General features: G+C 46.6%; 1 protein-coding gene across 1 annotated transcript; it reads right to left on the minus strand.

Moving 5' to 3' along the window:
- Window positions 1-19,177: 19,177 nt before the first annotated feature.
- LOC128312991 (uncharacterized) lies at window positions 19,178-19,609 on the minus strand. Its single transcript, XM_053209163.1, has one exon. The coding sequence runs from the start codon at window positions 19,607-19,609 to the stop codon at window positions 19,178-19,180; it is 432 nt and encodes a 143-aa protein (XP_053065138.1).
- Between the last annotated feature and the right edge of the window lie 2,866 nt (window positions 19,610-22,475).

Below are 22,475 nucleotides of genomic sequence, written 5' to 3' on the forward strand. Positions count from 1 at the left end.
CTGGACGATGCAGTGCCACAGGCACTGGGTTCACTGGAGGCTGCAGTGATGCGGGCACTGTGTTCACTGAAGGCTCAAGTGCCGGGGGCACTGTGTTCAATAGAGGTTCCAGTACGGCAGGCACTGGGTTCACTGGAGGCTGCAGTGCAACAGGCACTGGGTTCACTGGAGGCTCTAGTTCCGTGGGCACTGGTTTCACTGGAGGATGCAGTGCCGTGAGCACTGGGTTCATGTGAGGATGCAGTGCCGCATGCACTGTTTCACTGGAGGCTCCAGTGCCATGGGCACTGGGTTCACTGGAGGATGCAGTGCCATGGGTACTGTTTTCACTGGAGGCTCCAGTGCCACGGGCACTATGTTCACTGGAGGAATCTGTGTCGCGGTCACTGGGTTCACTGGAAGCTGCCATGTCGCGGTCACTCGGTTCACTGGAGGCTCCAGTGCCGCGGGCACTGGGTTCACTGGATGATGCAGTGCCACAGGCACTGTGTTTACTGGAGGATGCACCGCTGCAGGCACTGGTTTCACTTGCGGCTGCAATGCCGCGGGCCCTGGGTTTACTGGAGGCGCCAGTGCCACCGGCACTAGGTTCACTGGATGATGCAGTGCCGCGGGCCTTGTTTTCACTGGAGTGCCGATATCAGGCACTGAGATTGACGACTGCAGTCACTCGGAGTAACCGCAGACACTGAGTGTGGCTTTGACTTCATTCACTGGGAGTGACTATGACATCAGTCACTGGGAGTAACTTGATTTCAGTCAGTGGGAGTGACGTCAGGATTGACTTCAGTCACTGGGAGTTACTCCGAGAGTGACTTCCGTCAGTGGGAGTGACTTCAGTCATTGGGGTTGAGTGACTTCAGTCACTGGGCATGACCTCAAGCACTGGGCATGCCTGTGCCCTTCAGGCAGGGGGCTAGCCTTCAGGCACAGGGTGAGAATTCAGGCAAGAGGTGTGCCTTCAGGAAAGGGGCGTGCCTTCAGGCACTGGGCGGGGCTTCATGCATGGGGCAAGGCTTCAGGCACGGGGCTTGCTTTCAGGTGCTTGGCTTGACTTCAGGCACGGGGCTTGTCTTCAGGCACAGGGCTTGAGTACAGGCACCTGGAGATGTTTCAGGCAAGAGGCATGCCTTCAGGAACAGGGAGTGGCTTCAGGCACAGGGAGCATTTTCAGGCACGGGGCACACCTTCAACCATGGGGCTTGTCTTCAGGCACTGGGAGCACCTTCAGGTACAGTGAGCGTCTTCATGCACAGGGTGCTACTTCGGGCACGGGGAGCCTCTGTGCTCTTCGGGCACAGGGTGCACCAAAAGGCACTGGGCTCGCTATCAGGCACAGGGTGAACTCAGGCAAGGGGTGCGCCCTCAGGGAGTGCCTGTGCCTTTCAGGCAACGAGAGTGCCTTCAGGAACGGGGTGTGCCTTCAGGACTGGTGAGTGGCTTCAGGAACTGGAGGCTCTGTGCTGCGAGCACTGGGTCCTGGAGGCTCGCTGCTGTGAGCAATGGGGCCTGGAGTCTCGGTGCTGCAAGCATCGGGGCCTGGAGGCTCGGTGCTGCGAGCTCTGGGGCCTGGGGGCTCTGTGCTGCGAGCACCGGGGCCTGGAGGTTCGGTGCTGCGAGCTCCAGGGCCTGGAGGCATGGTGCTGCAAGCACAGAGACTGGAGGGGCTGCTTGGGATTCTGTGCCTCCCTCTCTGTCCTTCCACAGGAGGCTCTGTGGTGAGAGCACAGAGCCTGGAAGCTTCATGGGATTCTGTGTCTCCCTCTGTCTCTGTTCTTCCCCAGGAGTTTCTGTGCTGAGACCACAGTGCCTGGAGGCTGCTTGGAATTCTGTGTCTGGCTCTCTCTGTCCTTCCCCTGCAATACATTCAGGCACCGGGAGTGCCGACTGCAGGCACTGGCAGTGAAGACTTCAGGCACTGGGTGTGACGACTGCAGTCACTGGGAGTAACTGCAGACACTGAGTGTGACTTTGACTTTAGTCACTGGGACTGACTATGACATCAGTCACTGGGAGTGGCTTTGACTTCAGTCCCTGGGAGTGATGTCAGGAGTGACTTCATTCTCTGGGAGGGACTTCGAGAGGGACTTCCATCACTGGGAGTGACATAGGGAGTGGCTTCCGTCACTGGGAGTGACTTTGGGAGAGGCCTCCGTCAATTTGAGTGACTTTGGGAGTAACTTCCTTCCCTGGGAGTGACTTTGACTTCAGTCACTGGGAGTGACATTGGGAGTGACTTCATTCACTGGGCATGACTTCAGTCATTGGGAGTGACTGACTTCAGTCACTGGGCATGCCTGTGCCATTCAGGCATGGTGCAAGACTTCAGGCCTGGGGCGTGCCTTCAGGCACTGGGCAGGGTTTCATGCATGTGAAGGCAAGGCACGGGCCTTGCCTTCAGGCAAGGGGCTTGAATACAGGCAAGTGGAGCTGTTTCAGGCAAGAGGCATGCCTTCAGGAATAGGGAGTGGCTTCAGGCACAGGGAGCGTTTTCAGGCATGGTGCGCACCTTCAACCATGGGGCTTGTCTTCAGGCACTGGGAGCACCTTCAGGTACAGTGAGCGGCTTCATGCACAGGGCGCGACATCAGGCATGGGGAGCCTCTATGCACTTCAGGCACAGCGCGAGCTGACAGGCACTGGGCTCGCCATCAGGCACAGGGCGTGCTCAGGCAAGGGGTGCGCCGTCAGGCACGGGGAAGCCTTCACGGAGTGCCTGTGCCCTTGAGTCAAGGGGAGCGCCTTCAGGCATGGCGCTTGCCTTCAGGCAATGGGAGCTTCTTCAGGCATGGGGCACGGCTTCAGGCACGGCGAGCTCCTGTGCCATTTGGGCCAGGGGAGCACATGTGCCTTTCAACAAGGGATGCCTCATCATGCACAGGGCACTCAAGGAGACACAGAGAATGCCCTCTGGCAGGGGTGCACCCTCAGGAGTGCCTATGCCATTCAGGCAAAGGGAGTGCCTTCAGGCATGGGGAGCGCCTTCAGACATGGTGAGTGGCGTCAGGAACTGGAGGGTCTGTGCTGCGAGCACAGAGCCTAGAGGCTCTGTGCCGTGAGCACTGGGGTACTGGAGCCTGCAGTGCCGAGGTCATGGGGCACAGGAGGCTGCAGTGCCGCTGCCACTGGATTCACTGGAGGATCCATTGCTGTGGGCACTGGGTTCACAGGAGGATGCAGACCGTGGGCACTGAGTTCACTGGGGCTACAGTGCCTTACGCATTGTGTTCACTGGATGCTGCAGTGCAATGGGCACTGTGTTCACTGGACGAAGCAGTGCCACAGGCACTGGGTTCACTGGAGGGTGCAGTGCGGCGGGCACTGGCTTCCCTGGTGGCTGAAGTGCTGCAGGCACGGGGTTGATTAGGGGCTGCAGTGCCGCGGGCACTGCGTTCACTGGAGGATGCAGTGCCGCGGGCACTGGGTGCATTACAGGCTGCAGTGCCCCGTGCACTGGGTTCACTGCAGGATGCATTGCCGCGGGCACATTGTTCAATGGAGCCTGCAGTGCTGTGGGCACTGGGTTCACTGGAGGGTGAAGTGCCGCAGGCACTGCATTCACTGGAGGGTGCAGTGCAGCGGGCATTGCCTTCACTGGAAGCTGCAGAGCCGCTGGCAGTGGGTTCACTGGAGGCTGCAGTGCCGTGGGCACTGGGATCACTGCAGGCTGCAGAGCACCGTTCAATGAGATAAGTGGAAGCTGCAGTGCTGCAGGCACTGGGGTTACTGGAGGATGCATTGCGAACCTTATGGGTTTTCCCTCGTAAGTAACTGTCAACTTTTGTTTTCTTGCTGTGAAAATTTTTCTTTATCATGACATTTTTGGTTTTAATTACTATACGACTTGGTGTGGATCTGCTTCTTTTGAATATACTGGGGGTTCTTTGTGCCTCCTGCTCTGGATCTGTTTCCTTCCCCACATTAGAGAAGTTTTCATTTATTGTGTCTTCAAATAAATTTTCGGATTCTATTTGTCAGAGTTCTGAGAATGAAAATTGGACAGAAAAGACCTATTGAAGGTTCTCTGATGAGTCACTGGATTTGCACGCGTGGAGGACAGATTTGAGACTCAAATGACCACCCTACCTTTAACTTCTACGAACGAGAAGAAAACAACAATCTATGCCCAATGTTCTCAAAAGGGGAAAATTAATCCATATGAGAGTGGAAACCAATGAAACAGACCATGAAATCAATAGAAAATATGAAGAAGACCAACAGTGGGTTTTCTGAAGAGTGAAACAAAATTGTCAGCGCTATACACAGACTATGCTAAGACATAAAGAGGACCAAATTCAAAAGAATTATACATAAAAGAGAAGATACTATGCCTTATACCAAAGAAACATAAAGCAGACAAAGTGGCGACTATGGCCAAATTAGATGACCAAAAACTACCTACCTAGTAGAAATGGATAGGTTCTTAGAAACACACAACCTACCAAGATTGTATCAGGAAGATATAGAAGGTTTGCACAGACCCATTAAAGGAAGACTGTATCAATACAAGAAGATAACCAATGTAAGTAAATTGAATCAGTAATCGAAGTTCTGCCAAGGAAGAAAACCCCAGGACCAGGTGGATTCATTGGTGAATTTAACCAAACGTTTGTAGAAGAACTAACAGCAGTCCTCTCACTGATTCAAAAGGAATGAACACCACCAAACTCATTTCATGAGACTGGAATTACCCTGGTAGGAAGCCAGAAAGGATACTAGCTGAACAGAAATCTATAGGCCAGTATCCCCGTGATGAATATAGATGAATAATTCCCAATAATGTTCAGGCACCCAAATTCAGGATCACATGAAAAGGATCATTGACCGTGATGAAGCGTTTTTTCCCTGTAAAGGCAGGATGTTTCAGAAATGCAAATCAATAAATGTGACCCCTCACATAATTGAATGAAATAAAAATCAACCAGAAACCAGACTCTTAACTATAAATAACAAATGGAGGGTTACTATAAGTGAGGTGGACAGGGGCATGGGTTAAATGGGTGATGGGCTATGGAGGGCGCTAGCAGTGAGGATCACTGGCTGTTGTATGTAATTGATGGATGATTACATTCTATACCTGAAATTAACATACACTGTATGTTAACCAATTGGAATTTAAATAAAAACTTGAAAAAATAAATAAGAAATGCATACATAAATTTCAACTAAACTAAATAAATACATTTTATTTTATTTTTTTTTAATATATGAAGATTATTGTCAAATTGGTTTCCATACAACACCCAATGCTCATCCCATAATGTGCCCTCCTCAATACCCATCACTCACCCTCCCCTAACTCCCACCCCCCATCAACCCTCAGTTTGTTCTCAGTTTTTAACAGTCTCTTATGCTTTGGCTCTCTCCCACTCTAACCTTTTTTTTCCTTCCCCTCCCCCATGGGTTTCTGTTAAGTTTCTCAGGATCTACATAAGTGTGAAACCATATGGTATCTGTCTTTCTCTGTATGGCTTATTTCACTTAGCATCACACTCTCCAGTTCCATCCCTGTTGCTAGAAAGGGCCATATTTCATTCTTTCTCATTGCCACGTATATAACGTGTATATAATGTGTATATAAACCACAATTTCTTTATCCATTCGTCAGTTGATGGACATTTAGGTTCTTTCCATAATTTGGCTATTGTTGAGAGTGCTGCTATAAACATTGGGGTACAAGTGCCCCTATGCATCAGTACTCCTGTATCCCTTGGGTCAATTCCTAACAGTGCTATTGCTGGGTCATAGGGTAGGTCTATTTTTAATTTTTTGAGGACCTCCACACTGTTTTCCAGAGTGGCTGCACCAATTTGTATTCCCACCAAGAGGTCAAGAGTGTTCCCATTTCTCCACATCCTCGCCAGCGTCTATAGTCTCCTGATTTGTTCATTGTGGCCACTCTGACTGGCGTAAGGTGATATCTGAATGTGGTTTTGATTTGTATTTCCCTGATGAGGAGCGACGTTGAGCATCTTTTCATGTGCCTGTTGGCCACCCGGATGTCTTCTTTAGAGAAGTGTCTATTCATGGTTGCTGCCCATTTCTTCACTGGATTACTTGTTTTTTGGGTGTGGAGTTTGGTGAGCTCTTTATAGATTTTGGATACTAGCCCTTTGTCCGATATGTCATTTGCAAATATCTTTTCCCGTTCCATTGGTTGCCTTTTAGTTTTGTTGGTTGTTTCCTTTGCTGTGCAGAAGCTTTTTATCTTCATAAGGTCTCAGTAGTTCATTTTTGCTTTTAATTCCCTTGCCTTTGGGGATGTGTCAAGTAAGAAATTGCTACGGCTGAGGTCAGAGAGGTCTTTTCCTGCTTTCTCCTCTAGGGTTTGGATGGTTTCCTGTCTCACAGTCAGATCCTTTATCCATTTTGAGTTTATTGTTGTGAATGGTGTGAGCAAGTGGTCTGGTTTCAATCTTCTGCATGTTGGTGTCCAGTTCTCCCAGCACCATTTGTTAAAGAGACTGTCTCTTTTCCATTGGATAATCTTTCCTGCTTTGTCAAAGATTAGTTGGCCATACGTTTACAATAGCATCAAAAACAATAAAATTTATTGGAATAAATTTAGCCAAGGAGGTGAAAGATCTCTACAGAAAACTGTAAACCTGTGTGCAGAAATGGAAGAAATTCAATTTGCATGGAAGAAACAGAACACACAAGTCAGTGAAAAGCCACCCCATGTACATCTGAAGGAGGAATTAATACAGATACAATGTCCATACTACCCAAAGCCCTCTAGAGATTCAATGCTATCTCTATCAAGACTCCGATGCAATTTTTATGCAATTAGAAACACATATCTTCAAATGTATTTGGAACCACAAAAAGACCCTAAGTAGCCAATGCAAGAAAGGACAAAATAGGAGGCATCACACTTCTTGATTTCAAGTTTCATTCTAAGACAAAGAAGTCAGTTATGTCACTGGCATAAGCACACACATAAGACAATAGAACGGAAACTGAGAGCCCAGTCTAAACCCATGCATGCACGGTCAACTAGTATTTGACAAGGGAGTCAAAAATACACAGTGGAGAAGAATAGTCTCTTGAATAACTGGTGCTGGGAAAATTGGATATTCACATGTATAAGAATAAAGGTTAGCACCATATGTTACACCACTCCCTAAAGACTGAAAGGAAGAAACATAGAGAGATGTGGTTATAGAGAAACAGTGACAAAGAGGAAGTACAAAGAGGAAGGTAGACACCTGCTCGAGGTATGTGGATGGCGTTAGATGCATCAGGGGAGAGGGGATGTATGAGGTGGCTCTGAGTGCTGGGGAAGAAAGGGCTTGTATCATGGGTACCAGCGTTCCATGACCCCAAGACTCCAACATCCCTGGGTCCAAGCTCTGCAGAAGCCATTGGAATTGAACAGATGGGTATCCCTCATTTCTTCTGGAATTGTGAGGCTCAGCCTCATGATCTGTCATGGAGAGGGATGTCTTGAGGGAGATTGTGCTGCTCTTTGGCAGGTATACTCCAAGTCTGCCCTGTGGGGAGGTGTCCTGGGGCCATCTCTCTCACTGCCCCAGGCCCTGTTGGATATCCCCCCTCCCCCACCAGCTGGACTTCCTCAAGTTCTGAACCCAGGCATCAGGCATCGTGTTGCCCCCAGGTCCTGAAGTCTGTACCTGGCAGAGGTGGACTGCTGATATTGATTTAAAAAAATTGACAATAAGGTCCATATCCTCCCTCTGGGACTAGCGGTGTGCATCCCAAGCGTGGGTTGCTATCCTCCTGTCCACAACTAATCTGAGGATTCCAGAAGGTAGGTGAACACGATAAAACACTCTAGTCTTCTCTTACATCAAATTCAAAGACATTTTCTTGTCCCAGCTTTCTTTTAATTCTGAAGAGATGGCAATTAGTAATTGAAGGCATAATGGTCCTATAGGATATTTACCTATATGACTGGTGGACATTATTTCATCCATCTGTGTCCCTAAAGCACATTTCATTGGAAATATTAGCCAAGGATACATACTGTAAATTCACAACTGATTCATAGCTCCCTGTAAGTTTCATTCTGACCTTGTCACATATGTGTCATCAAAGATATTATTAGTGACTTTTCAGATAAGCTCCCCACATCAAGATGGTGATGTTAGAGAATCTGGTATAAATGGAATTTCACATGTTCCAAATTAGGAATTATTTTTCATTTTTAATGTTTCTTTTTTCTTTTTTTGAGAGAGCCCGAGCTGGGGAGGGGGGAGAGAGTGGGAGATACTGAATCTGAGGCAGGCTCGAGGCTCTGAGCTCTCAAGACAGACCCTGACGCGGGGCTCAAACTCATGGACTGCAAGATCACGACTTGCGTCAAAGTCGGACGCTTAACCGACTAAGCCACCCAAGCGCCCCAGGAATGATAGTTTATTGGCAAAGAAGGAGAAATTAAAGATAGTGTAAAGGATGTCTATTTTTAATTGAAATATTGTTCACACATTTGTTGTATGAGTTTTAGGCATACATTGTAGTCATTCCATATGTCTATGAATTATATTGTACTTAAGCACAAGTGTAGCTATCCTGTGAAAGCATGCAACAGTATTATTATACGATTGACTCCATTACATTGGCTGTCCCTTGTATCCCTAGGACTCATTCATTCCATAGCTGTCGCCGGTATCTCTCTCAAAGGTGTTCATTCTTTATCTAACCTAAGTATTTTGGTGGTAAACACAATTACCACTTGCTCAGCAAGTGTAAATTGGCGGTCTATTTTTCTGTGAACATTGCTTAAACCATTACAAGTGATGTCATTACGTTAATAAATTCGGTTTCTTTCTTCACTCACAAGAAAGGAGGAGGAAAAGATTTCTTTGTGTCCCAGGCCCTGTCATTAAAACCTTTCCCAATGTGGAGAACAGGTTTAGTTGCCCAGGCACCTTCAGTGTCTCAGCTGAGTGACCAGGGCCTTGCACATTGCAAAAATTCCCATGATGGCCAACAGAGAGAGCTCGAGCACCACAGACCCGGAGAGGCGGGTTCCTCTGCCCAGGCAGTGATGGCCAGCAGAAGGCGCACCTTCGGCTTTTCTGACCCAGGGCACCTGAGAGCAGGAAGGGCTTTGATTGCTCCCAGAGTACTCAGGGCCTCTGCCGCTGCCTGAGTACAGAGAGCAGAGCTGCATTTCCAGCAGGTTGTGCCGCCCGCCCCAGGGGAGATCTTGGGAGCTTTGTAGCAACTTGGCATCTCCTGAGTCGCCAGAGAGAATTTGTCTTATTGTACTGAGTGCTGAGGAATGGGCGCTGGGTGGCTTCCCTGGGCAAGCTGGTTGCTGAGATGCACAGGCCCTTGCATTTTCTGGGCTGTTCCCGTGTTTCATTCCTCCCCTTCCTGGACAGTATTTGAACAAGACATATTTTACTAAAGGTCTTGTGGATTGCGGAGTCCCACGACATCACCTCATCGGTGCAGTCGATGGTTTGTTCCAGATTCAGGCTTGTTTCCGGGAAGAAACCCTGACAGAAATTCAGAAGAACAGGAGCTGCATTCCGTTAGGACATGAATACATGAAATGCTCGTCTTGGGAACTCCTAGAAGAATGAGCTGGGACCCACTTTCCGAGTCCTGCTAGAACCAGTGACCGAGGTAAGGGCACAAACTGTCCCCCACATCATACATGGTTTTTAAAAAGTTTCATGGTTATTTTTCCAACCTAATTAAGTGATTGCAAACTACAGAAAACCTGGTAGATACCTGTCATTAACGTACGTTATCTTTAATTTAAATTGCAGTGAGTGAAGATACAGTGTAATATTAGTTTCAGGTGTAAAATATAGAGCAACCCTTCCACACGTCATCCGGTGCTCATCCCAGGTGCACTTCTTAATCTCCAGCAGCTGTTTCACCCATTCCCCACCTTGCTCTGGAAGCCCTCAGTTTGTTTCCCAGTTAGAGTCTGTTTGTCACTGCCCCCCCCCCGCTTTGTTTTGTTTTATTTCCATGTGTTAGTGAAATCATTGGGTATTTGTCTTTGTCTGAAAGGCTTATTTCACCCAGGATAACATTCTCTCGCTCCATCAAGCTCATGGCAAATGACAAGATTTCATGTTTTTACGGCCTAATAATATTACATTCCATAGACCACATCTCAATTTATTCATCAGTTGATGGATGCTTGGATAGTTTCTGTAATTTGGCTGTTGTAGAAAATGCTGCTGTAAACATCATGGTGCATGTATCCCTTTGAAGATTTTGTATTCTTTGTGGAAATACCTTGTAGTGAAATTGCTGGATCGTAAGGTACTTGCATTTCCAGTTTTTTTTTTTTTGAGAAATCTCCATAATGTTTTCCAGACTGGCTGCACCAGTTTGCGTTCTTACCCACAGTACAAGAGGGTTATTCTTTCCCCCCTTCCTTGGCAACACCTGCTGTGTCATCCTTCATTGATTTTCGTCATTGTGACAGATGTGATGTGTTATCTCATTGTACTTTTGAATTGTATTTCCCTGAAGATCAGTATTGTTGAGTTTTTTTCATGTGTCTCTTGGCCAGGTATATGTCTTCCTTCGGGAAATGTCCATTCGTGTCTTCTGCCCATTTTTAATCAGATTTCTCATTGTTTGGGTGATGTATAACTGTATACATTTTGGGCACTAACCCTTTATCTGATGTCGTTTGCAAATATCATTCTGTAGGTGTTTTAGTTTTGTTGATTATTTCCTAGGTGACGGAAGGTTTTAATTTTTATGAAGTCTCATTATTTTTGCTTGTGTTTCCCTTACCTCTAGAGATATATCTACAAAGACATTTGCACAGGCAATGTCAAATAAGATACTACCCGTGTTATCCTCTGGGATTTTTATGATTTCCGGTTTCACATATAGGTCTTTGTCCATGTTGGATTTATTTTTGTGTATGTTGTAAGAAAGTGGTCCATTGTTGTTTTTGTTTTGTTTTGCAGGATGCTGTCCAGTTTTTCCAAAACCATATGTTGAGGAGCCTTTTTTAAAGTTTATTTACTTATTTTTGAGAGAGAGCATGCAGAAGAGGGGCAGAGAGAAATGGAGACAGAGAATCCCATGCATGCTCTGCACTGCCCTGAGATCATAACCTGAGCTGAATTAAAAATCACACTCTTTGTTGACTGAGCCACCCCTGTGTCCCAAGACTATCTTTTTTTCCATTGGATGTTCTTTCCTGCTTTGTTGAGAATTAATTGACCATATAGGTGTGAGTTCATTTCTGCGTTCCTATTGATCAATGCCTCTGTGTTTTTTTGTTGTTGTTTTGTCATTACCATACTGTTCTGATCAGTACAGCTTTGTAATATTACCTGAAGTCTGGAATTGTGATGTCTCCAGCTTTGCTTTTCTTTTTCAAGTTTGTTTTGGCTGTTTGGGGACTTTTGTTATTCCATACAAATTTTGAGATGATTTGTTCTTGTTCTGTCACAAATGTTTTTGTTAGTGTGATAGGGATTTCATTATATGTGTAGATTGTTTTGAGAAGTGTAGACATTTTAACAGTATTTTGTGCTTCCCATCCATGAACATGAAATGTATGTCCATTTCTTTGTGTCCTCTTCCATTTCTTTCATCAGTGTTTCATAGACTTTAGAGTACAGGTCTTTCAATTCTTTGGTTAGGTTTATTCCTGGTTTCTTGTGGTATTTGTGAGCCTGTCAATGGGATGGATCCCTTACTTTCTCTCTGTGTTAATTCATGATTTGTGTTAGAAATGCACTACATCTATGTAGCTTGATTTCTGTATATTGTGACTTGTGGAATTCATATATCAATTCTAGCAATTTTTAAGGGAATCTTTCATGTTTTTTATAGAACACATCATGTCAGTTCCAAATAGTGAAAGCGCTACTTCTTCCTTGCCGATTTGGATGCCTCTTATTTCTTTTTGTTGTCTGAGTGCTGTGGTTAGGGTTTCCCGTACTATGTGGAAAAACAGTGTGAGACGTGTCATCCCTGTTTTGTCCCTGACCTTGGAGGAAAAATTTTCAATTTTTCCCCATTGAGGATGAGATGAGCTGTGGGTTTTTCCTAGATGACCTTTATTATGTGCAGGTAGGTTGACTCTCAATGTACTTTGCTGAGGGGTTTTATCATGAATGGATGTGACATTTTGTCAAATAGTTTTCCCGCATCTGTTGAAAGCATCGTATTGTTCTTATCCTTTCTCTTATTACTGTGGTGCATCATGTTGATTGATCTGTGAATGTGGAACCACCCTTGCAGCCTAGGAATATATCCCACTTGATTATGGCAAATGATTCTATTAATGTATTGTTGACTTTAATTTGAAGGTATTTTAATAAGAATTTCGTCATACATAGCCATCAGGCGATTGGGCTGCAGTGTTATTTAAAAATTTTTTAAACATATTTTTAAATGCTTATTTCTTTCCTTAGATAGAGTACATAAAAGTGAGGGAGGGGCAGAGAGACAGGGAGAGAGAGAATCCTGGCCATGCCCCACACTGTCATGGCAGGGTCCAACATGGGACTCGAACCCACGCACAGCAAGATAATGTCCTATTCCGAAATTAAGAGTTGGACAGTAAACACCCCGAGGCACACAGGCGCCCCGCCAGTTTTCGGTTTTAGTGGAAGCTTCATCTCATTTTGGTATCAGGGTAATGATGGACTCAGAAGATGAATTTATAAGTTTTCCTTCTTTTCGATTTTTCGTAATAATTCGAGTAGAATACATATTACCTCTTTCTTAAATGGATGGTAGAATTCATCAGTTAAACCATCTGGCCCAGAACTCTTGTGTTGGGGGGAGATTTTTTTTATTACTGATTTGATTTCTTTCTGTTTTCAGATTTTATGTATCTTCCTGTTTCAGTTTTGGTAGTTTGTGTGTTTCTAGGAATTTGTCCATTTTTCTCAGTGTCCAATTTGTTGCATATAGTTGTTCATAATATTAACTTCTAACTGTATTTTTGTGGTGTGGACTGTTATTTCTCCTTTCTTATTTGTGATTTTATTTATTGGAGTCCTTTCTCTCTTCTTACTGAAAAGTCTGCCTAGAAGTTTTCATGTTGATTACTGTTTTCAAAGAACCAGCCCCTGGTTTCATTGATTTTGTCTAGTGTCTTTTTGGTTTGAATATCCCTTATTTCTGTCTGAATCTCTATTACTTCCTTTCTTCTGCTGTTCTTCTTCTAATATGTGACCTAGAATATGATCAATTCTGGAGAATGTCCCATGTGCGCTTGAAAAGAATATGTACTCTGCCATTTTAGTATGGAGTGTTCTAAATATATCTGTTAAACACGTATGGTCCACTGTGTCATTCAAAGCCATTGTTTTCTTGTTGATTTTCGGTTTACAGCTTCTGTCCATTGATGTGAGCGATGTGTTAAAGTCCTCTACTATCGTTATATTATAAAAAATGAGTTCCTTTATGGTTGCTGTTAAATATTTTTATACTTGGTGATCGCATTTTGCGTGCATCAAAATTTACAATGATTTGATCTTCTTGTTTCATTGTCCCCTTTAGTATGAGATAGCGTCCATCTTCATCTCTTGTTATAGCTTTATTTATTTATTTATTTACTTACTTACTTATTTATTTATTTATTTATATTAATTTAAGTCATAGTTGACATATAGTGCATTCTCGGATTCAGGAGTAGAATTTGGTGATTCATCCCTTACATACAATACCCAGTGCTCATCCCAGCAAGTGCTCTCCTTAATACTGATCCCACATCTAGCCCAGCACTGACCCATTTCCCTCCATCAACCTTCGGTTTTTTTCTCTAATATTAAGAGACTCATGTGGTTTGTTACCACTCTTCTCGTTTCCTGCCCCCTTCCCATGTTTTCATCTGTTTTGTTTCTTCAATTCCACATGAGTGAAATCATATACTTGTCTTTCTCTGATTGACATATCTCACTTAGCATAATACATTCTAGCTCCATCCACATCATTGCAAATGGCAAGATTTCATTCTTCTTGAAGTTGAGTTATATTTCTTTGTATATACATATGTTTGTATATATGAACATACACATATGTAGATATGAATATATGCATATACATACGTACACACGCACACACACAACTTCTTTATACCTTCATCAGTTGATGGATACTTGGGCTTTCTCTATAATTTGGCTACTGTTGATAATGCTGCTATAAATACTGGGTTCATGAAATGTCACTATTAGGTATTTACCCAAAGTGTACCAAAATAGAGTCTGGGTTTTAAAGGTTATTTTGCCTGATATAAGTATTGCTACTGGCTTTCTTGTGACATTATTGGCATAATAAATATTTCTTCATTCCCTCACTTCAAATCTGCAGGAGACTTAAGTCCAAATAAGGCTTTGTAGGCAGCATCTAGATAGACATTGTTTTTTGTTTGTTTGTTTGTTTGTTTGTTTGTTTTGTCCATTCTGACACCCTATCCAATGTCTTTTGATTGGAGCATTTAGTCCATTTATATTCCGAGTGATTATTGATAGGTATATATTTAGTGCCATTCTACTAGTTGTTATGCCATTGTTTCTTGATGTTTTCTCTGATCCTTTCTTGTCTGTAACACTTTGAGTCCTAGATTTCCACTCAAAGAGCCCGATTTAAATATTCTTTTCTTTTGACTGGTAGTACATTTCTTTACTTCTTTTTAATATTTCTTTTTTTTAAATTTAAGCCCAAGTTAGTTACTTTATAGTGGAATACAGTTTCAGCAGTAGAATTTAGTGATCCATCAAGTACAAAATATATCCAATACTCATCCCAAGTGCGCTCGTAATGCCCATCACCCATTTAGCCCATACCCCTATTCAGTAACCCTCCTGGAACCCTGCGTTTCTTCTCTGTATTTCAGAGTCTCTTATCCTTTGACTGCCTCTCTGTTTGTATCTTATTTTTGCTTTCCTTTCACTACGTTCATCAGTGGTATTAAATTCCACAGATGAGAGATATCATATGATGTTTGTCTTTCTCTGACATATTTTGCTTAGCATAATCAAGTCCGGTTCCATCCATGTTGTTTCAAATAGCAAGATTTCATTCTGTTTGACCGCCGAGTAATATTCCATTGTATCAATATACCACATCTTCTTTATCCATTCATCTGTCAATGGTCCTTTGCGCTCTTTGCATAACTTAGCTATTGTTGATAATGTTGCTATAAACATTGCAGTGCATGTGCCACTTCGACTCAGCGTTAGTGTATCCTTTGGATAAATACGTAGTAGTGCAATTGCTGGGGCCTAGTGTAGTTCTATTTTTAGTTTTTCTGACAAATCTCCATACTATTTCCAGAGTGGCTACACCACTTTGCATGCCCACCAGCATTTCAAAAGCGTTCCCTTTCTCTGCATCCTTGCCAACATCTGTCTTTTTCGGAGATGTTGATTTTAGCCATTCTGATAGGGGTGTGGGGATATCTCATTGTGGTTTCGATTTGTATTTCAGTGATGACAAGTGAGATTGAGCATCTTTTCATGTGTGACCAATCTGGATGTCATCTTTGTTAAAGTGTCTCTTCACGTCTTTTGCCCATTTCTTCACTGGATTATTTGGTTTTTGGGTGTTGAGTGTGATAATTGTTTATAGATTTTGGATACTAAGCCTTTATCTGATATGTCACCTGCAAATATCTTCTCCCATTTCATTCAGTGGCCTTTCAGTTTTGCTGATTATGTCCTCTTCTGTGCAGATGCTTTTTATCTCGAGGTCCCAATAGTTCATTTTGGTTTTTATTGCCCTTGCTTTGGAGACATGACAAGCAAGAAGTTGTTGTGGCCAGGATCAAGGAGGTAGATTGCCTGTTTTCTCCTCTAGGATTTTGATGGTCCCTTTCTTACATTTATATCTTTCATCCATTTTGAGGTGTGTGTGTGTGTGTGTGTGTGTGTGTGTGTGTGTGTGTGTGTGGTTTAAGAACATAGTCCAGGTCCAATCTTCTCATTGTTTAGTTTTCCCAGCACCATTTGCTGAAGAGACTTCTGTTTTTCCATTGGATATTATTTCCAGTGTTATCAAAGATTACTCGGCCATATGTTTGAGGGTCCATTTATGGGTTCCCCATTCCGTTCCATTGATGTCTGTGTCCGTTTTTGTGCCCGTACCATACTGTCTTGATGATTGCGGTTTTCTAATACACCATGAATTCCAGATTTTAATGTCTCCAGCTTTGTTTTCTTTTTCAACATGACTTTGGCGATTTGGGGTCTTTTCTGGCTCCCTACAAATTTGAGGGTTGTTTGTTCTAGTTCTGTGAGGAATGCTGGTGTGATTTTGATAGGGATTGCATTGAATGTGTTGATTGCTTTGGGTAGTATTGACATTTTAATAATATTTGTTCTTCTCATCCATGAGCATGGAATGTTTTTCCATTTCTTTGTGTTTCTTCCATTTCTTTGATAGATGTTGTATGGTTTGTTCCTTTATGTTTTTAATCTTTGTTTATTTTTGAGAAAGAGAGAGAGAAAGAGAGAGCCCATGAGCAGGGGAGGGGCAGAAAGATAGAGAGAGGGAGACACAGACTCTGAAGCAGGCTCCAGGCTCCGAGCTGTCAGCACAGTGCCCATCACGGGACTCAGACCCACAAATGCGGGATCATGTCCTGAACTGAAGTCGGCACTTAACCGCCGGAGACACCCAGGCGCCCCTCTATTGTTTTAAGTGTACTGATCTTTTACCTCTTTGGTTATGTTTACCCCTGGGTGTTTGATGGTTTTCAGTGCAGTTGTAAAGTACATCAATCCTTGATTTCTCTCTGCTGACTCATTATTGGTGTATAGAAATGCAATCAACTTCTGTATATTGATTTTATATCCTGAGACTTTATATCCTGAATTCCAGTATCAGTCCTAACAGTTTTTCCATGGAGTCTTTGGGATTTCCTTGGAAAGTATCATGTCTGCGAAGAGGGAAAGTTTGACCCTCCTTGCCAATTTGGACGCCTTGTATTTCTTTTGTTGTCTGCTTGGTGAGGTTAGGACTTCCAACAGTTTGTAGAATAACAGTGGTGAGAGTGGACATCCCAGTCGTCTTCCTGACCTTAGGGGGAAAGCTCTCAGTTTTTCCTCATTGAAGATGATATTAGTTGTGGGACTTTTGTATCTGGACATACTGATATTCAGACAAGATCTTTCTATCCTTCCTTTCATGAGTGCTTTTTTTTCCATCAAGAAAGGATGCTACATTGTGTCAAATGCTCTTTCTGAATCTATTGAGAGGATCATATGGTTGTTATCCTTTCTTTTATCAATGTGATGTATCACATCAGTTGATTTGCAGATATTGAATTGGTGGTGCATCCCAGGAATAAATGCAATTCATTGTGGTGAATAATTATTTGTATGTATTGTTGGATCCGGTTTGCTACTTTTGTTGAGAATTTTTGCATCCAGGTTCATCAGGGAAATTGGTCTGTAGTTTTCCTTTCTGGTGGGGTCTTTGTCCAGTTTGGACTCAAGGCCAAGCTGGCCTCATAGAATGAGTTTGGAAGTGTTCCTTCCATTTCTCTGGCCATGACCTTATCTTGTTCTTTCATTTGGGATGCATTCCTCTTGTCTTGGCATTTTGGCTGAGTATTTGCCCTCTCTGTGTTACAAAAGCTCATTATGTTAGCTGCCTGTGAGATGAATGGCTTTATGAAAAGGAGGTCATCTAGTGTCCTGGGGCTGACACATCAGGGAGTGCCTGTGGTGTGTGTTGCATACACTGTTTTGTGTTCTGGCTGCACTGTCCTTCAGGCCAGTTGTATGGACAATGTATGGTCCTTGGCCAGAATGTGCTGAGTTTTGTCTAGGTCAGCTCTGATCTGCTTCTTAAATGAGACTTGAAATGACTGCCACTCGCAGTGAAGCTCTGCAGAACTGTCTGGTCAAGAGAGGTGGTGTGGTCATGGGCTTCCGCTGGTCCCCTGGGGAAGGGGACACCTCCATTGGGACTTAGGCAAGCCTGATTGACCTAGAAGTCCAGTCTCACCAGAGCACAGGAATGTGGGGTTGGTGTAAGCATCTTAGGCAGCCAGTGTGGGGATGACATTGTTTCCAGCAGATGGCTCTGTGTCTATGCTGTGGGGAAGAGGAGGAAACTGGTCCCACATACCTTCTCTGTCCTGGCTCCTTTGTCCCCTTGTTGTGAACACTGCCTCTCAGGGATGCTCTCCATGAGAGAGTATAATTGCCCCACTGTGTACACCAGGCGATGTACAGGTCACTGTTTCCATACCATCTTCCTGTAAGTAGTTTGCTGCCTTCTCTCAAGGATTAGGCCAGTGCCCTCAGGGCTGTATCCCAGTCAAGCCTTCTAACCTTTGAAACTCCACATTCTCGGGGTCTGGATCGCTTGGTTAAGTGTCCAAGTCTTGATCCTGGCTCACATCATGACCTCGTGGTAATGGGCTTCTCTCTCTCCCTCTATTCCTGCCCCTCCCTTGCTTGTGCTCTCTTTCTCTCTCTCTCTCTCAAAATAAACTTAAGACAAATTTAGTGGCACGGAATACTTTATTTAGGTGAGATTTCCTCCCTAAGGGAATGGCAGTGGTCTATCAGATAAATTTCCGGCAATGAATAGGAATTTCATTGTTGACCGGTTAAAGGATACATTCCTACAGGAGTAAATTTAGGGTTAGTGACATGAGGCCTTAATGTAAGTAACTCCATGATGGCAGGCACTGGGTTCATGGAGGCTGCATTGCCTCGGACAGTGGGTTCACTGTAGGCAGCAGTGCTTCGGACAGTGTGTTCACAGGTGTCAGCAGTGCTTCGGGTGGAAAGTTTACTGTTGGCTACAGTGACACTGGCAGGGGGTTCACTGGAGGCTGCACTGTGTCGGGCAGTGCGTTCACTGGAGGCTGCATTGCCCCAGGCACTGGGTTCACTGGACAATGCAGTAGAGCGGGCACTGGGTTCACAGGAGGCTGCAGTGCCTCGTGTACTGAGTTCACTGCAGGCTGCAGTGCCACGAGAACTAGTTTCACTGGTGCCTGCAGTGCCACGGTCACTGGGTTCATTGGAGGCTGCAGTGCAGCGGACAGTGGATTCACTGGAGGCTCCATGCGCAGGAACTGGCTTCACTGGAGGCTCCAGTGCCGCAGGAACTGGCTTCACTGGAAGCTGCAGTGCCACAGACACTGGCTTTACTAGAGTGTGCAGTGCCATGGGCACCGGCTTCACTTGAGGCTGCAGTGGCATGGACACTTGGTTCACTGGAGGGTGCAGTGCCACGGGCACTGGCTTCACTGGAGGGTGCAGTGCCAGGGACACTGGCCTCTCTGGAGGTAGAGACCCGCAGGCCCTGGGTTCACTGCATGCTGCATTGCCGCGGTCACTGGGTTCACTGCAGGGTGCATTGCCGCGGGCAATTTGTTCACTGGAGGCTGCAGGTCCATGGGCACTGGGATCCCAGGAACCTGCAGTGTAGTCGGAGCTGGGTTCACTGCAGGGTGCAGTTCCGTGGTCACTGGGTTCACTGCAGACTTAAGTGCACGGAACACTGGAATAACTGGAGGCTGCAGTGCAGTGGGCACGTGTTTCACTGGAGTCTGCAATGCTCCAGGCACTGGTTTTACTGGCAACTGCAGTACCACGGACTCAAGGTTCAATGGAGAGTGCAGTATGGCGGGCACTGGCTTCAATGGAGGCTGCAGAGCCGCGGGCACTGGGTTCATAGGGGGCTGCAGTGCCGGGGCACTTTGTTCCCTGGATGGTGTAGTGCTGTGGGCACTGGGTTCACTGGTGGGTGCATTGCCGCGGGCACTGGGTTCACTGGAGGGTGCAGTGCCATGGACACTGTGTTCACTGGAGGGTGCAGTGTCGCAGGCAGTGGGTCATTGGAGGCTGCAGTGTGTGGGCAGTGGGTTCACAGCAGGCCCTAGTGCCACGGGTACTGAGTTCACTAGATGGTGCAGTGCCACGGGCACTGGGTTCACAGGAGGCTACAGTGCAGTAGGCAGTGCTTTCATAGGCAGGTGCAGTGCTGTGGGAGGTGGGTTCACTGGAGGCTGCAGTGCTTCGGCGACAGTGTTCACTGCAGGCTGCCTAGAAGCGGGAACTGGGTTTACTGCGTGGTGCAGTCCCGCCGGCAATGGGTTCACTGGAGGGTGCAGTGCGGCAGGCACTGCCTTCAATGGAGGGTGCAGTGCCGCGGTCAGGGGGTTCACTGGAGGCTGCAGTGCTGCGGGTAATTGGTTTACTTGAGGCTGCATAGAATCGGGAACTGGGTTCACCACATGGTGCCGTGCTGCGGGCACTTTGTTCATTGGATGGTGTAGTGCCATGGGCACTGGATTCACTGGAGTTTGCAGTGACAGGTACACTGGCTTAACTGGACGGTAGAGACCCGCAAGCCGTGGGTTCCCTGCAGGATGCAGAGCCGCGGGCCCTGGGTTCACTGGAGGGTGCAGTGCCAGGGACACTGGCTTCACTGGAGGGTAGAGACCCCCAGGCCATGGGTTCACTGCAGGCTGCAGTGCCCTGGGCACTCGGTTCACTGGAGGGTGCATTGCCGCGGGCACTTTGTTCACTAGAGGTTGAAGTGCCATGGGCACTGGGATCCTTGGAAACTGCAGTGCAGTCGGAACTGGGTTCACTGCAGGGTGCAGTACTGTGGGCACTGGGTTCACTGCAGACTGCAGGGCACGGATCATTATGATAACTGGACGATGCAGTGCTGTGGGCACGGGTTTCACTTCAGGCTGCAATGTTGTGGGCACTGGCTTTACTGACGGCTGCAGTGCCGCAGACCCAAGGTTCAATGGAGAGTGCAGTACAGTGGGGACTGGCTTCAATGGAGGCTGCAGAGCCTCGGGCACTGGGTTCATAGCAGGCTGCAGTGCTGCGGGCACTGGGTTCACTGGAGGGTACCTTACCGCAGGCACTTTGTTTAATGGAGGCAGAAGTGCCATGGGCACTGGGATCCTTGGAACCTTCAGTGCAGTCGGAACTGGGTTCACTGCAGGGTGCAGTGCTGTTGGGACTTGGTTCACTGCAGACTGCAGTGCACGGATCACTGGGATCACTGGAGGCTGCAGTGCTGTGGGCACAGCTTTCACTTGAGGCTGCAATGCCACGGGCACTGGCTTAAATGTCGGCTGCAGTTCCACGGACCCAAGGTTCAATGGAGAGTGCAGTACGGCGGGCACTGGCTTCAATGGAGGCTGCAGAGCTGCGGAAACTGGGTTCCTAGCAGGCTGCAGAGCCACGGGCACTGGGTTCACTGGAGGGTGCATTGCCACAGGCACTTTGTTCCCTGGAGACTGAAGTGCCATGGGCACTGGGATCCTTGACCTACAGTGCAGTCGGAACTATGTTCACTGCAGGGTGCAGTGCTGTGGGCACTGGGTTCACTGCAGACTGCAATGCACGGATCACTGGGATAACTGGAGGCTGCAGTGCTGCGGGCACATGTTTCACTTGAGGCTGCAATGCCGGGGACACTGGCTTAACTGGTGGCTGCACTGCCGCGGACCCAAGGTTCAATTGAGAGTGAATTTCGGCAGGCGCTGGCTTCAATGGAGGCTGCAGAGCCGCCGCCCCTTTGTTCACTGGATGGTGTAGTGCCCTGGGCACTGGGTTCACTGGAGGGTGCATTGCCACGGGAACTGGGTACACTGTAGAGTGCAGTGCCACGTACACTGTGTTCACTGGAGGGGGCAGTGTCGCAGGCAGTGGATCACTGGAGGCTGCAGTGCCAGGGGCAGTGGATTCACAGCAGGCTCCACTGCCACGGGTACTGAGTTCACTGGAAGGTGCAGTGCCACGGGAACTGGGTTCACTGCAGGCTGCAGTACCCTGGGCAGTGGGTTCAATGCAGGATGCAGTGAGGCATGCACTGGTTTCAAATGAGGGAGCCGTTCCTCGTGCACTGGGTTCACTGGAGGCTGCAGTGCTGCGGGCAGTGGGTTCACAGCAGGCTCCAGTACCATGGGTCCTGGGTTCACGGCATGGTGCAGTGCTGTGGGAACTGGGTTCACCGCAGGCTGCAGTACCCTGGGCACTGTGTTCAATGCAGGATGCAGTGACGCGAGCAATGGGTTCCATGTAGGGTGCAGTGCCGCGGGCACTGGATTCCCTGGAGGCTGAAGTGCCGTGGGCAGTGGGTTCACAGTAGGCTCCAGTACAACGGGTCCTGGGTTCACTGCATGGTGCAGTGCGGCGGGCACTTTGTTCACTGGATGGTGTAGTGCCGTGGGCACTGGGTTCACTGGATGTTAGAGACCCGCAGGCCCTGGTTTCACTGCAGGCTGCAGTGTCGCATTCACTGGATTCACTGGAGGGTGCATTCCGCGGGTACTTTGTTCACTCAAGGCTGCAGTGACATGGGTACAGGGATCCCTGGAACCTGCAGTACAGTCGGAACTGGCTTCACTGCAGAGTGCAGTGCTGTGGGCACTGGCTTCACTGCAGACTGCAGTGAACGGATCACTGGGATAACTGGAGGCAGCAGTGCAGTGGGCACGTGTTTCACTGGAGGCTGCAATGCCAAGGGCTCTGGCTTTACTGGCGGGTGCTGTGCCACGGACTCTAGGTTCACTG

Source organism: Acinonyx jubatus, chromosome E4, assembly GCF_027475565.1.
Source record: "Acinonyx jubatus isolate Ajub_Pintada_27869175 chromosome E4, VMU_Ajub_asm_v1.0, whole genome shotgun sequence".
Taxonomy (NCBI): Eukaryota; Metazoa; Chordata; class Mammalia; order Carnivora; family Felidae; genus Acinonyx; species Acinonyx jubatus.